The sequence below is a fragment of the Spodoptera frugiperda genome, chromosome 23 (genome assembly GCF_023101765.2).
Source record: "Spodoptera frugiperda isolate SF20-4 chromosome 23, AGI-APGP_CSIRO_Sfru_2.0, whole genome shotgun sequence".
Lineage (NCBI taxonomy): Eukaryota > Metazoa > Arthropoda > Insecta > Lepidoptera > Noctuidae > Spodoptera > Spodoptera frugiperda.
Genome location: NC_064234.1, coordinates 3,362,643 through 3,379,746, shown reverse-complemented (window position 1 = coordinate 3,379,746; position 17,104 = coordinate 3,362,643). Strand labels below are relative to the sequence as shown.

Below are 17,104 nucleotides of genomic sequence, written 5' to 3'. Positions count from 1 at the left end.
CTGGCATTACTCCCGCAACTAGCTTAATGTTAGAATAATTTCATATTGTAATGGTCCAAGTAATTGATATTAGTTTTTAAACTGATATGGTCAGAAAGTCACAGATATTATTATTAGAAAGGGTATTCCCGTGGTCGGATTATTCAAAAGTTGGCGGTGACGAATACATTATCATTCAGAAAGCTAACTGAAGGACATTATTTAGTAATTAGGCTAGGCTGTTGATCAAACGACTGGTTAAACCACTTGATTCTAGCAGTTATTTGAAATTACTGTTTTATTTCAAAAGTTACAAATAGATCAACATTTTTGAGAAAATATGTTTTATTTTAAAGGCAAGTACTTTATTCTCATTACGCACACATAATTACATTATCTGCCAACTCAAGGAAAGAACATTTGAATTTATGTCTTACCGTTATAATTCGCTGAATTACGATTTACATTGCTGCGCCGGTTTTGTGCCAAATGTATAAAGGAAATTTTATTAAATGATTCGTTTGGAAACAATACCATTTTCTGTTCTTTTAAAACCAAATATAATACTCCACCCAGGAACTCGGATTTCTACTCACCTTCCCAGATTTCCCACTAAACGTTATGACGAGCACGAATCCTCAATATTTTCAAAATTTTTCAGAACTTAGTCTAAACCTGTTTATAATTCTGTCTGCGTACCGGTGACAAATTCACGATCCTTATTCAAAAGATCCCAAAAGATTGTAGGGTCACTACTGACGAAGGTCCAAGGAGGACAAGGTCTGTTAGAAAACATGGTTATTACAGCCAGTACTTACTGAAATATATCTCGTCCGATACTGAAGTGTCAATTACTCGTATAAAGAATGTAATGCTTGGTGCTACGAGGTGGCTACGAGCTACGAAAGCGTAGCCATGTGCTACGCCGTAGTGATTTGTCACAAACTTTTCGTGTAACATGCTGTTTTGTAAAATGTATTGTAATTTACTGTTAAAACATTAATACTAAAGTTAGTTTATTTCTAAAACATATAATAATTTGAAAACAGTTAAAGAAAAAAAAAACAAACTATTTTTTATTACAAGTTGTACTAAAATTAACAAAATGATGTTTAAGTGTATTATTGTCTAGAGTGTCTAGTTTAAGTTACAAGTACTAAGTTAAGATCTAAAATTAAGTTTAGGAATTATCGCCAGAGGAGACCCTCGAGAAAATTCCTAGAACACTTAAAAGTCTTAATTTATCCGTTAAGTGGTCACAAGTGGCAGTACTTAGACTACTTTATCGTGAATAGATCTAAGTTCTAGAACGATCTGTTTCTGAAGTCTATGGAAAGGTCACTTAGATAGGTGTATTTATGTACGTACAGACAGAACCACCAACTTAGACTGGTGTCTCTACCTAAACTAGCAAATTAAGAAATTATATTATCAATCATATTTCATAAACAGATTTATAAATGCATTAACAAGTCATAATTCTATTAAATTGTAATACAGTATCAGCGCGGTACTGTAAAATACATAATAATATCATATAAAACATTTTTGAGCCGTTATAGTACCTAAGAAAATTACTAAGCAATGAGTAGCTGAACAAAAACTGATCGCAAAAACCTGATCGCTGAAATAAAGCTGAGTAGGTATACTTAGTACCGTATTACCAAACGTTTGTAAGTCGATTCACAAATAGTTGTCAGAAACGGTTGGACAAAAAGTGCGGGCCTTAGGTCAAGAGCTCATCAAAACTACTGCTGACTATTACCAGGGCTCAGTCAGTCGGCCGTACCTACTGCGATAAATACCTACGATATTTATTTATTTATTCGAGTCGCGTCTGTTGTCACCGCTTTACTTGCCGTGTTGGATAATTACAAGACGCACTTTTAAATATGATTTTTTGTTTGTTGAGTTATTTTTTCGATTTTGACGTCAAATGAAAGTTCTATACCTCAAAACCAGTTTAACTCTGTATTCTTAGCTATTACAAATTTACATATTTGCAGTTACAAATAATATTTCTGGCAACTTTAAATTGGCAAAGTTTTTATCTCCCTATATGTTTCCGTGAAGGGATGGTGCCGGAGGTGCACCTACGTCACGTAAGTTACCGGTTATATTAACCCCCATGTCAATGGGTCGCCCCCATTACCATACATTGGAATCCCAATTTCGTTCTGTACGTATGCGAAACTCTATGCAATGGGAGGGTAGCATAAAATATGTTATTCCATAATGTCTTCAAATATGAAGACTGTAACCAAACCTATAGCGTGAGTATGTTTTTGTGAAATTTAATACTTCTCTCTAGGAGAAAATATGATTTCCTAAGAATTACCTATGAAGCTGTTTCTGCTTTAAGTTAATTGAATTTTCCGCGTCGGGATTATAGGACTTATGTAGCACGTGAAGACTTCCGTTTATATAACATACTTGAAAGGTATACCTACCTGGTAAGACAGAGTAGGACCTTTGTAAGAATAAATAATTATAATGAATTGGTAATAATGTAATTCATTTTAATAACATTAAAGGCATCACATTCCTCGAAACATTTCTTCAAAGCAACTAAAACAATGTTAATGAAGACTTTCATCAGGCATCACTTTCCATACCGGGCAGTAATATTACTTTACAAAGAAATATATTTGGGAAATATAACGAACTAGACATTATAAATAGCACGCGCAAGGTGAAGTTGTGGAAGTAACAGCGCACGCCCACTTCCATCCATAATCAAATATGCGAAACTTTTTAACATCCAAACTTTTAACGCCAACGAAGTTGGAAAGTCATCTGAATTTCATACGAAAACAGTATCACACCAATTTAATTCTCGTAAAAATCTCAAACACTCTGACAACAAGTCTCGAGTCACGGCACGGCAGCGCCCTCTGCCGAGCGCCGTGCAAACATTAAATACGTTCGTTCGCCAAAGTTAAATTGCCTTCGGAGCCGCAACGAATTTAATCGGAAGGAAAAAATAGACGAGACTTATCTCCCACAATAGGGGGGGAGGGGGAGGAATTAGAACACGACATAGTTAGCGGAGAAAGCATTTATTGATTTATACTGATGTTTGCATGCTATCGGAAATGGATGGGAACTGACGGAGAGCCTGCCACTGCCAGCTCGGGAGACAGGATATTTTTTCGCTCGTTTTTGTGTATTTATAGCATTTCACGGTTTGCCGAGCTGTCACCGACAAACGTTGTGCCGGATTGAAAACGAGGAATTGTTATTATTTTTTTATAAATTGTAATTTCTGAAACATGACGGAACTCAATGTTCGAAACTGTTGAAAAGGACTGGGAAAATTTAAAGGAAATGAAAAAACATTTGAAGGCCATCTCCCTTTCTTAATATAGCGACAGAGCTGTCATTAAAGAACATCCAACGATTGGACAACAACACTTCAGAGAATAGAGTTCTCTCTGTTCACAATCAAACAAACCAATCATAATAATTATGTAGCACCGTGTCACCACATTACGAGAACATAATGCGTTTAGCGCCGCACTCGAGCTGTTGCCACTGCATTGACATAATGTATGTGTTGGCGGACATAATACCGACATGAATACTAAATGAGCTAACTCGGTTACATTATGATCTAATTATACGGCGACTAGTTCGCTTGTTTTATTATTATGCTATTAGCTTCGTATATTTTATCATCTCATTGCATTTTTACCGACTTCACAAAAAGGAGGAGGTACTATGTTCGGTTATTTGTATGTTTTTTTTTTCGTATGTTTGTTCATCGAATACTCCGTCAATTGTCGACGGATTTTCAAAATTCTTTTTTGTTCGAAAGTAGATAGTTCTGAGGTGGTCCCATTGTCACCAAGTTAGGATCTGATGATGGGATCTTAGAGAAATCGAGGGAACTCCTCAAATATTATAGGGAACTATATAGTGATTTTGGTATATTCATCTAGAATTGAAGCATTTACAGTCAAAAAGTAACCTTTGAAGAGGTGGAACTTATGAAGAAGACCAGAAATGGCCAATGGAACTTCATACTCACATAGAAATCACAATAATTAATTAAGTGACTGTGACAATACAAATAAATAAAGTAGTTATTGAGATAGAGAATTTTAACCGACTTTTTTGTGTGTGAATAAAATACTTTTTACAAAAAAATAAACCGACTTCACTAAAAAAGTTAAAAATAACTTTAAATTCGGAAGTCGGTGTAACAAACAAATAATACCGAGAAACACCGATTTCCGAAATTAAAGTTATTTTTAACTTTTTTAGTGAAGTCGGTTTATTTTTAATTTATTAATACTATAATTCGTTATTGCCTGAAACTATAGTACCTACTTAGATTAGAACTATGTTTTAGTTCGGTTATAATAAGTAGCAGTCTCGACCGCAATTTGGCAATATCTAGCTAGATCATCCACACAAAAAATAAACTTCAAATAAATTATGGAAATCATATTCGTAACGACCACAATGCCTCATTTCATCTACTTAATCATTTGGTTACGCAACCCACTGAAACAATAATAGATTCTTTACAATACCAAAACAATATTTGAGTACCGCAGCAAAAAGTAATAAATAATTTCTTATCGAACATATTCCGTGACTTATTTTCTTACGGCTCACTCAAGTAAATCATTAACAAAAACACATCTGTAGTCGCAGTCAATCAGCCAGTCAATCAACTTCTCCTTTGATATTATTATTTACTTATTCCGTTGTTTTGTCAGCCATTATTCCTTCGGCCACAGAAGCAATATTACCGAATAAACTGAAAGTAAACGCTAACGGTTTACCTTTGCTCAAAAAGTTTGTGAACAAAAAGACAATTTGGCACATCAAACAATTGAGGACAGGCATTTGGAAGATTAAACGCAGTTTTTGTGCCCCCGGGGATAAGGTAAGGCTTCTGGCAAATAATCGACTTTTCATAGGCAAAACTTCGTAGCTTTGTCAATGTCGGAGTTACAGTTTACGTCCACAAAGTAAATAATCTTTAATTGAAAACTTGTAAATGAAATGTCTACTATTTTATTATCATCAATGTTTATTTTTAATCGGTACCTACTTAAATATGATTTTTTGTTTGTGTTGTAAACATACCTTTTATGTCTATTTTTGATCAAGTTGATATTGTTATCCAATCACAAAAGACGTACCTTTTCATAATTATATTGTTATTTTAGGATATATTTTCGTTTGTTGATCATTATTTTGTTTGTGTAATCATTGTTAGCGCTATTTATATATATATCTAATTATGTTCCACCCTAACGCCCATAGAAGTCGCATACTTTATTGGCCCGAATTTACTTTCTGAGAAAATAAACAAGAAATAACATTTGTAGCAAACTGTTATGTATGAGGGTAGGGGGTAGGTAATGTTCCCTTAGGATTGTTGTTCCGAGCGAACTAATAAAAGGACACAAAAACTGTCCAAGGTCACGTGGTGGCTGATTGTGACCGCGAAACTGGCGCTCTTCCGTTTCCGGCCATTCAACCGGCCGCGAGTAAAGCCTTCCTTTTTATAAGGAACATAATATTGGCAACGGAATGGACGCTCGCTTTGTTTGGATACTTTATTTAGATGGGAATTCATTACTTATCTGTAGCCAATTTACTTATTTGGTATTCTCGACCACAATAATTTAAATATTAATATATGCGATTCTATTTATATGAAAACTATTTCTTAATTAATTACTCAATGATCACTACAGTAAGTATTTTTCAAAACAATATACTTTAGATAACACTTTATACCTTTAACTTCATGTTAAGCCCGAGTCTAGTATTTCAAAACGAAAACTTTGACTGTTAAACTAACCGAGACGAGGTAACAATTATAACAGCACCTATAAACTAAACCCCAGCGCCGCACCACGCAGTTAAAATTAATTGTAAACCTTGTAGGACTAGGAACTCGATACGAAACGCCTTGTTTCTTAATAAAGACATTCGCGCACTTCTACAGCAACTTAATCAATTCAAAGTTCCTACACTACGCAGTTTCATAAAGTTAAGTTACTTACTTAAATAAGTATAAGTAGTCATCCATCAATGTCTGCGAATTGTTGCGAGGCTATCGTCTGCACGACTTGTTCAAGTAAATCGCGTGATCGTGGATATGATAGGGTTGTGAAAGAGTCCTTCAGTAGGATATCTTGGAGTTCAGGAGTTATTGTAAACTGTCATTACTTCATTACATCTTCTAAACGTATGCCGGGTGATCTAACACGAATGAACGACCTTTCATTTTTTTTCCCCACACTAGGACTTTTCCTGTGTCGTAGTGGCGTTTACAAACATACAATTATTTCACATTCACATGACACCCAGACCCGAAACAACAATTTGTGGATTACTCAAAGAGTTGCTCCGTGCGGGAATCGAACCCGCTACTCGTTGCACGGCAGTCGGTTGACCAGCCACCGCGTCAATCGTATATTTGCAATGTTTAAGTATTTTGTAACACATTATTCAAGGAACAGTTGCTTCCAAGTTTATCTGTGTCCGGCCATTCAGCCCAGTATAAATGTGCTCCGCCTGGCGACTGTCATAAACCTCGCCAGTCTGTCACTAAGTGCTGCACGCTTGACTAATGTGGGACTGTACATGAGTACTACAAATCTAGGGAGGTACACGTAAGACCTACTACCAGTCAGCTGGTATTTAATGTCTGTCAGTATTTTGCAATGTAATGTAGATACCTTGTAAATAACAGCTGTGTGTACGTTTTCAGTGACGATTATTTAGGAATTAACTAAAATCTATTTATTTACTAAACTTTACAACTACGTACAGGGTAGGCTGCGCGACATCGCCGTACATCTGCCCGCGCTGCTCATGATGAAGATGCATCTTTATTAATTTACACCCTCATATCCTGATTTTTAGTTACATTTGGTATGTCTCACCATAGAGATTACAAATGAAACGATTTTGGAACCACTAAAGACCTATACCATAACATATTATTATTTCTTAGATCTCTAACTTCCTTATACCTGAGATATCTATTAGTTATTTAGGTAGGTACAGTAATATACTTAGGCAGAAGGAAGAGTGGTAAATATTATAGACCCAGGTGTATTTCTATTAAACTTTTCCTCCGAGTGATGAAGCTCCAACTTACATACTCACCCACCAACTATTTCAATTTAAACTCAGGCTCTAGTCTGGGACATCAATCACTTTTGATTCGTTTTCTGATATTGAGAGCTCTTTGGAAGTATTACATGAATAAAAATATACTTGTAATAACAACATTTTATTATAACTTTCGTGAAACATACTATAAATTAATTATTATGTTATCAGATTACTCGCATAACTGTTTGACGAGGGACTCGACTAGTTTCGAGCCATGTTAGGGGCTCATGTTCATAAGCAGTATTCCGCGACGATCGCGGCGTCGTGTGTCGCGGGTCGCTGAGTTCCTCGTCAATCAGTTGCGTGAGTAAGCCGATAACGTCATAATTAATTGTAATACATTATTATATTGAGCATCACAGGTAGTCCTTTCCAGATTCAAAATGGACATAAGTATTTATAACTACTGCGAAATTATTAATATTTAGGTATACAGCACTAGATATATATTCTTACCATATTATTAGCTTATTCAAAACGCATAAATACCTAACTAAGTCCTAAGACTAAAGAAAAACAAAAATACTGTCTAGGATCTTGTCTTAGATAACACAAGAAATCCACAAACTAATCGAATAATACATAGGTACCCTAATTATAGTCTTCCTCCAGATATCCAATTACTTATAGCAGAGTGTACAAAAACAGTAGCACATCCCAAACCGAAGACATTGTGTTTTACGTCCTAGTTCCGAGGCCCTGCGTATTGGCGCTGTTTGTCCTAGGTTAACGAGTTTCAGACACTAGTCGCCTGTTCCCTCGCTTTTACGACGGACTCCGACAATGCCGAGTGAGGAGTTTGGAGGTAGTTAATACATCACTCTTAAACTAAATGTTACACAGTTTGCTACCGTTTGATTAAATTAAGTTATTTATTGGGAATATTTTTAGCTTCTTATTTCTGACGATGATTTATGTCACTACTTTAAAATAAGTAAACAAAAAAAATATGACTTTTCCGATTTTTAGGTTCGCCTCCTATTACACTTAGATTCGTAGAATCATAACATAACTAGTAAAAAGTGAGTATACTCTTTCATCCAAATATATGTATAGTTACACCACCTCTGTTTACCCCCAGAGGTGAAAATTATATTGAGTAAAATTTGGTAACAGCACCATCTATTGGCATACATTCGAAGTATGAAACTACATAGTAGAAAATCTCTCCAAGAGTTTCTAATTCTATAGTATAGATGTCTCTCTCATACTTCTAACTTATGTACACAACAATAAGTCACTAAAAATTTAAATAAATTTCTTGTTTTAAGAGCCTTTATAACTTTATTTTGATAACCAAAAAGAAATTGATTGGAAGTTTATGTGTTTAATTGTTAAAATTACTTGTATTAGCGATTAACATCATGCAAAACAAAGTTTTATAACCAAAACATAGATGGCACTTTCTATAAAATGAACATAGATAACGAAATATTGTTTGATTTATAATATTCTTGTATTTATTTCCTAATACATAAATGAAATGTATTATCTTATTAGAATCATACAAATAAAAATAGAAATTGTATAATTTTTCAAAATCATTTTTCGTGTACTGCCTTGCGATTCCATTTCATATATTGTCTGTGGCTGACAGAAAAAAAGTAAAAGTGTCACTATGGATTTATATTTGTGTCGGATGGAAATACGTCGAGAGCTACGCCGGCGGACAATTTATTTCAATTATCATGAATAAGCTCAGTGGAGACGCTGTGTGTTATCGTTTGCTCTAGACAAATATATCAACTATATTATTCGTCAAGCAAAAGGTTTATAGCGAGTGCCGTGTAACGAATAATGGTTTGGGAAGAAACTATAGTGACGTCTCGCGATTCAGCCTTGGATATTATGGTTACGAGAAAAAGTGTATTTTGAAAATATACCAAGTGTTTTCTTGTAAAAAACGTCTGTGAGGTATTCATCGACTGTGTGGTGATTCCGTTCGACGTTTTTGGTGTTGCATATCGGTGTTATGTCGGGTGGCAGGAGTATCGACAAGGAGCGAAAGTCTCCTCGGGAAAGCGGGGAGGATTCGGAGGATGAGAGCGAGATTCTCGAGGAGAGCCCCTGCGGCCGGTGGCTGAAGCGCCGAGAGGAGGTAAGCGCCACTCGTTATCATTAATTAGCGGGTTTACGTGGATATATTTAGGCCGTTCGACGAGACAAAGACCGTCGTCAGCTGATTCACAAGGTTAGCTCATGTTATACTGTTAAGACGTAGTTTATTATATTTTTATTCGAGACTACAAGGTTTGTTTTGGTGTAGCAATGTTGAGCAATTCAATGACATTTGCTGGATGACAAATGATTACAACTGCTGGCATCACACTTTCTACCAGTGACACAGTCATGATTATCAGTGAATCAGATATTTATGATTTTTGGGGTAACTGGCGTTCTACAAACCAATTTAAAATAAACTTTATAGTTCAAAGATAAAGTATATCTTCAGTAGAGCAGGGATTTATTGTGATTAAACATTCTCACCAACATGTACTATGTTATCTAGATTATAAGATATTATTATGGACATAGTAAACATGCACATGCAAGTTATTGTAGCTGGATGACTCACTTCAATAACAATAATACAATTGAATTTATTCATGTTTCTGGGAAATTATTAGTCAATTTCCTATAAGAATGATAATATTTAAGAAAAAATCCCCATTTACTCCAAGTAGTTCCTATATGAAGTTGTAAACTGAGTGCAGTAGAGACATGACGAGTATTCACAAGTGGTTGTCATCAACATGTTGGATCTTCATCAAGCGACTAATTATAAAGAAATGCACACATGTTGCACTGGTGAAAGAGTTAATTAATTGCCCGCATATGTGCAACTGTCCTTATAAGGTTTGGCAGAGAGTAATGTGCAATGTTATCGTGATAAATTAAATTCAATGTTTGTATTTTGCTTCTCGCTGGTGGTCCATACATGAAATAAAACCTGTGGATTTTAAAAGTGGGAAATTAATTAGTTTGGTCTTCCTTTTTTAAAATTGATCTAAGTAATAACCAACCTAATCAAGTAAGTAATTATTTAGTTGTAGGAATTTCAATACGTCAAATTATTTATCATATTTTTCTAACTAGATAATTATTAGATAATTGGTTATTTTTGTCTGCAATTTACAAGTCTTTGTTGTCAACAAGTAATCTATTCAGTTGATATTACCTATTGTAGTTATTATATTACAGTAGATAAAAAATGATAATAATTCAATCAATGGAAGCAAGAAGAAAGCATTTGATATAATTACATAGACAAGTATTGCCTCTCACTAGTGCCTAGAATCTGCTAGTGAAAGTTAATGTCTTGAAATGTGATGCTTAAAATATGTTAACTTGTAATGTGTTATGGGGTAGGCAGACACATCATAACTTTTTCTAATCATTTAATGGCACTTTTGATTATATCCACAAGATATACTGAATTCATTATGGTTCTGAATATGATGTATTGTCGTCAAAAAGACATGCAATTGAATAGTTTACTTATCATAAGACTGATCTAGTTTCCGGACATTTGTAATGGAATTGGTAGTATTGAAGATAAGGTATTGTGACGTCAACACACTTACATTACTTAATGACACTTATGTAAGCTTACATAATCAATATTCAATAGGACGACAATAGCCGCTAACTCATGCCATTCAAATGTTATCAGATTCTATTTTATAAATAAACTAGCTAACCCGCGCAACTTCGTTTGCGTGTATCCCGCTACTTCGACAAATACAGTCAACGCACCAACACATATTGGATACTAATTTTCAATTCACAATAACTTCTCTTTCCCTTAACCGCGTTTAAAATATTAAAATGTTTTTTCTTTTCTGTGACTCTTCTTTGATCGCCCCCCTATCAGTTTTTGGAAAAAATATTTATGTAATGTACAGATTTTTTTTTGTCTTATATGTATTGATCAAAGTCGTAGTACCTACTTTTTAATATTATTTATAGAGACGCTGCCCCCGCCGCCGCGGCCGGCCCGTACCGTGCCGCAATACTAATATCGTGATATCTCCTAAACTATATGTCTAAATAACACACTGTAAACTGCAAAAATAATCTAAATTAAATGCTCGTGATGATGAACTTACTTATTATGATAAGGATATATGTATTATTGGTTATATCACCAGTTAAACATCCCCCAACGAATTAAATGTTTTTTTAATACAGAAAAGTAGTTTTTGTGACTTAAATAAAAAAGCTGGATATATGTCATCGCGGACTTTTTTGTAGAACTAATAAAGACCAATGTTTTTGCTATACATTGTTCTTACTTGTATCCAACGGTATAAGCGGCGCACGCACAAATGCAATCTTCAATTAGATTTTTTTCTGACTTCTTGGACATAAATCGCTATAACTCAGCTAATATAGTTTCAATGTATTTCAATTATATATAAAAACCTGTCGGAGAAAATACTCTTTCTATTAGTGAAAACCGCATCAAAATCCGTTGCGTAGTTTTAAAGTTTTATGCATACGAAGGGACTACAGACAAAATGGGCGACTTTGTTTTATACTATGTATAGACCAATTTTATTATTTTCATGCTCAGTTGACCTTTTGCTCAATGCAAATTCTTATCTTATTTTAAGAAACAATAGATTAACTATTATTTATTGTACCTATCCTTTACTACATTTTCCTGTGTCTTTCAATCATTTTTTTCTTTTAATTTCATGATTTCTTCAGTACATACATTGAAGCAACATTACTGTTTGTGATACTGATATGAATGGAGTACCTGCCTAATTAATTTATTTCCTTGAATTGACCCAGTTATTTATTTTTTCTGACACAATATTAAATTATAACTTTTGAAATTTAAATGCAACTGATTCTAATAACACCTTAATAATAAATGTGGTGTTTTATTAACGGTAATTCATTGAATTATATAATAAATTTCATTAATTATGTAGAGTTATGTGGTCAAGTATTTTGAATTAGGTAAATTTTTAACCACAACTCAAATGTTGTGGTTCCATAATCATTCTTGGTTTGTATGGTCATTGACGCATAGAGACCACGTAAAAGGGAGAATACCAGGCAATACAGCATTAATTAAATAGGATAGGATATTCCATATAATAGATATGGACATACCAGTCCGTTCATGGCAAGTGCAAGGTAACTACATATTTTAATGAGCATTAGTTAAGTATTCCTCTCCGAAGTTATTTATTCTGTGCTGTTACTGTAGCACTGGATTCTCAGTAATATTGTAATGATTGATACCTTTAATGGATTCCTGGAAGAGCTAACCAGTCAATTGTCAACAATTCTTCTGATTTGTATTTATTATATTAAGTAGCAAGATAAAGTTGCGTTAGTCAAATTCTGTATAACTAATTTATTTTTTAAATATTTTTTTGGTATTTTCCTATTATCATCATAAATATTATAGGTAGTCTAATTAATACTAACTAAATCAAATAAGATATTAAAATTTGATATTTAGAATTCTATCAGATTTCCAACTTGTATCAACATTATACATTACCATTATATTAATAAACTTATTTTTAAAACACCACTTCGATACTTGTACCTACTATTCAGATTAATTTATTTACTATATTATGAATAGGTACCTAATTAGTTTGCTGTCTATATTGTTATCTGTGGCCTATTCATTATTGTTTCCTCAATATTCCAATTCCAGTGTTAGGTATAAACTTTTTTAAATTATTTTATACAATTTAATATTACCTAACTTATCCAAGTACGGCCATATAGGTAGGTAATTTTATTGTTACAATGCAAAGTAGCTAAGTAAATGTGCTAATGTTACTGTTGTTTTTGCTACAGCTTTACCAGTGATTTAATAAAAGTGATAAGATCATGTTTGCCTGATAGTTAGTATCAAATGTCAGGCTGATATTTAATTTTAATTTGACATAATCAGATAGTCACTTGCTCATGCTTAGACAGGATTCTACATAAAATCTTAGGTAACTAACTATAGTTACCTATAACAGACTTATTCTTCTTGATGTTATCAACATCTCTAGTTGCAGTGCTAAGGGCAGTTTACATGAAACAGGCAAATCAAGCTAGTGTTAAGTATCTTCCTCTTACTTCTAGTCCTTTCCCATTCTAAATGATTATCAACACATAGGTATCTATAGAAGAAATAAATAACTAGTAGGTAGCTAATTAATTAGAATAATTCGTCATAGCTTCAGGAAGTTGTACCTAGTTTGTTAACTAGTAACTAGGGGATTTCCTAAGTTATAATGAACTGAGATTTAATTAAACCTATTCTAGGTAGTTACCTATTCTAGGTAAGGTAGTTACTTAGAATAGGTTTACATAAATCTATATTAGGTATAAAACTGTCATCTAATGTTGGTGTCAGCCTGTTTCCTATTACTCTACTGTAATTACCAACATTGACCTATTATTTGTCTTGTGATAATCAGCCCACAATTGCGTGTTATACACAATATTGATTATTGACATGCCAATTTGCGCAGTTAGTTATGTCGGACAATCTCTGCCGAAGGTAACTAACTACCTACTTAGGTACTTACTTATCTAAGTATCACACTTAATATTGTTTTATTAACATTTATAGGTAAAAGGGCGTTGCGTATGATCGGCTGAGTGTTCATTAACTAGTTAGTTAGTTATAAATTATAATGTAATAAAATACCTAGTTATTAATTTTTTTTTCTTTCCTTCCGTGTTTATTAGCATGCTAACACACTGCGATACTATTGAATGTAGTAGGTAAAGTCATTAATATTATACTCTGTAGAGTCCAAAGGGTCTATAGGATATCGAACCTAACGCGAAAACGAAGAGGTAACTAAATAAAATGAAAAGGTTAACTATGAATTTTCGTCATTTTATTAAGCACTTTAGCTAGCTAGTCTCATTTATTTAAAACAGCATTCTTATTCTCATTTATTTCAATCATACATACACAAACTCCACGAAGTGAGTCAAGCATTGTTCTTGCACGGGAACAATGAAGCCTGCTTTCTATGCTCCATCAAGCTCGGCCCGCAGCCGTCATCTAGTGCTCATCGGATGTCGGCCACATAGCCACATAGGCTCTAATTACCGACAATACTTAGGTACGCCACTTTCGCCCGCGCCCGCCGGTCAATGACCGTGCTCTTGCGATTTGGCGCTTACGCAAGTAATCACTGTCGCTTTCTAGGCTTAGGGTGATGGGATTGGGCGTGATAGGTACCAGTGTGTTGGGTAGTACTGGGTCTGCTAGTTATTGTCCGCAGTTGCCTTGTAAAAGCCATTGGCGAGTTGTTAATAGTTAATTACTTTCTTCGCTTCTTCTATTTCGCAGCAACTTGACGCTTGGTTCTATGTAGCATTTCGCACCTTCACCTTAGCACAATGTTTGTAGTTGTATTGCACTTACCTTTCACGGTGTAAGAAACTCCATTTCAATAACGTTTATTCTACATAAAAACGCAACTCTTATTTTTTATATTGCCTACTTGAATACATGCCCTGCGTAAGTTATAGGTAATCGATCGATTGATCTTTAACATATAAGTGTACCAAGTGCGGTAAGCGTACTATAGTCATTAAAATAAACCGACTTCACTAAAAAAGTTAAAAATAACTTTAATTTCGGAAGTCGATGTTTCTCGGTATTATTTGTTTGTTACACCGACTTCCGAAATTAAAGTTATTTTTAACTTTTTTAGGCGCGGTTATTTTTTTGCAAAAAGTATTTTTTTATTTCACACTTTTTAGTTGCTCGAAAAAAGTCGATTAAAATTCTCTATCTCAATAACTACTTTATTTATTTGTGTCACAGTCACTTAATTAACTTTATTGTGATTTCTATGTGAGTATGAAGTTCCATTGGCCATTTCTGGTCTTCTTCATCAGTTCCACCTCTTCAAAGTTTACTTTTTGATTGTAAATGCTTTAATTCTAGATTAATATATCAAAATCACTATATAGTTCCCTATAATATTTGAGGAGTTCCCTCGATTTCTCTAAGATCCCATCATCAGATCCTAACTTGGTGACAATGGCACCACCTCAGAACTATCTACTTTTGAACCAAATAAGAATGTTAAAAATCCGTCGACAATTGCCGGAGTATAACTTTATTGTGATTTCTATGTGAGTATGAAGTTCCATTGGCCATTTCTGGTCTTCTTCATCAGTTCCACCTCTTCAAAGGTTACTTTTTGACTGTAAATGCTTCAATTCTAGATGAATATACCAAAATCACTATATAGTTCCCTATAATATTTGAGGAGTTCCCTCGATTCCTCTAAGATTCATGCCCTGCGTAAGTTATAGGTAATCGATCGATTGATCTTTAACATATAAGTGTACCAAGTGCGGTAAGCGTACTATAGTCATTAAAATAATTGACATAACTAGGTACATTGCCAATCGACAGAAATTACTTCAAAAGAACGGTTTTTTAATTTTCCAACTCTTGGAAGTTCCGCAAGTTTCTACTTCATTTAATTTTGAAGTTAAATGCCCGTCGTAGTATCGACAGGCACATCAAATGGCACGACACTCGCCTCCTTATACCTCTGAGACCTCTTTACATTTCAAGGAACCTGCAGAAGTAATAAAATTGAAATAAACCATAATCTCTTAAAATATACAAACCAGTATTCATAACATTGCCTAAACATTACAAGGTTCGATTTACCTTTTCCCACTGCAGCTTCATAGATCGTAAAACTTGAGGCATTTAATTTTCATCCTCACCGCATAAAGCCAGACGATTCAAATTGATTTCGTCAATATTACAGCACAGACCGTAAAACTATAAACCATAATGGCTTGTCTGGGCTTTTATTTTAAGTATTACAACTTAAAACATCGGTTCTAGTGTTCTACATCATCATTTCATTATGCGGTAACAAGTTACAATAACATTTTAATATCCTTAACTACTCTGTAAACCCCCTTAAGGAGTAAGGAGTAACTAGTTACCTACATGAAATCCGATAGTTGGATCATCTCTAATACATTTTACCTACTTTACTAATAAAGTGATATCACTTCACAATATTGTTGATGGTATGTCGAACAGCCTACTTAAACAATAGATAGAGATGTTTAACAAAGGTCGTGTTTATCGTAAATCTATTATTAAGCGGACGTGGGAGTACGATACTTACACCTAATAGTGCCGACGTCATCATGGTTCGGGCAAGGCTTTACGGCTCGCTTTCTTGTTATGACACCATTGTCCCATAACGAGAAGGCCTTAAACCAATTCACGAGGTAGAGACGCGGTCCCGTTCTAAGAATAAGTTATCATTTCAAGTGATTGAATCAATATTTAATGTTTGGGATTCCGAGAAAGGGATTTGAGGAAATAACAGCAGCAGTAACGACGCAAGATAACAATTTGATTAGGAATGTTTGCGTAAGTAATTACCAATTTGTAATTTTATGGATGCAAGCATGACATGTTCTGTTTAAACAATTATTGTTTTGTAAACGTTACGCAACGAATATATTATTTTAAACAACTACCCGCACTGAAGCACTTAGATTTAAAAATATGCCTAGAAATGCATGCTGTTGGCTGTACTAGTTAATAAAAAATTAAACTAGTTCCTAAATAAATAAGTTGAGCTAGACTGATGGAACAGACAAAGTGGGTGGGCATTTGCACGGTAAAAATACAACACACATTCTTTGTTCTACCGTTCCCACCGAGGTACGAAGGGAATTTTAATTTGTGGATATCAGCCTCCCTATTGTGGTCCCGTCAACATTCTGACGCATACATGCGTAAATTCGCGAGTATAATAAAAACTGCAAACTTCGGGATAACTTTTGCAATTATATGTAAGGTCTACCATATTACCTACTTAAGCCTTATTTCTGAACATTTGTGGATACGGTGACATGTGGGTGGTTCTAAACGTTATGGAAATACAGGCATAAAAGTGAAGTACCTATCTACTCGTGCCGCTATCAAGAACCTGGG

General features: G+C 34.3%; 1 protein-coding gene across 1 annotated transcript in view; it reads left to right on the top strand.

Annotated features, from left to right (window-relative positions):
• The first annotated feature begins 8,739 nt into the window (after positions 1 to 8,739).
• LOC118282019 (nuclear receptor-binding protein homolog) overlaps positions 8,740 to 17,104 on the top strand; it is a 56,721-nt gene continuing 48,356 nt past the window's right edge. Inside the window, exon 1 of the mRNA XM_035602889.2 lies at positions 8,740 to 9,226. Within this exon, the coding sequence (XP_035458782.1) occupies positions 9,101 to 9,226 (126 nt within the window). The 5' untranslated portion in view covers positions 8,740 to 9,100. The remainder of the gene's footprint in view (positions 9,227 to 17,104) is intronic.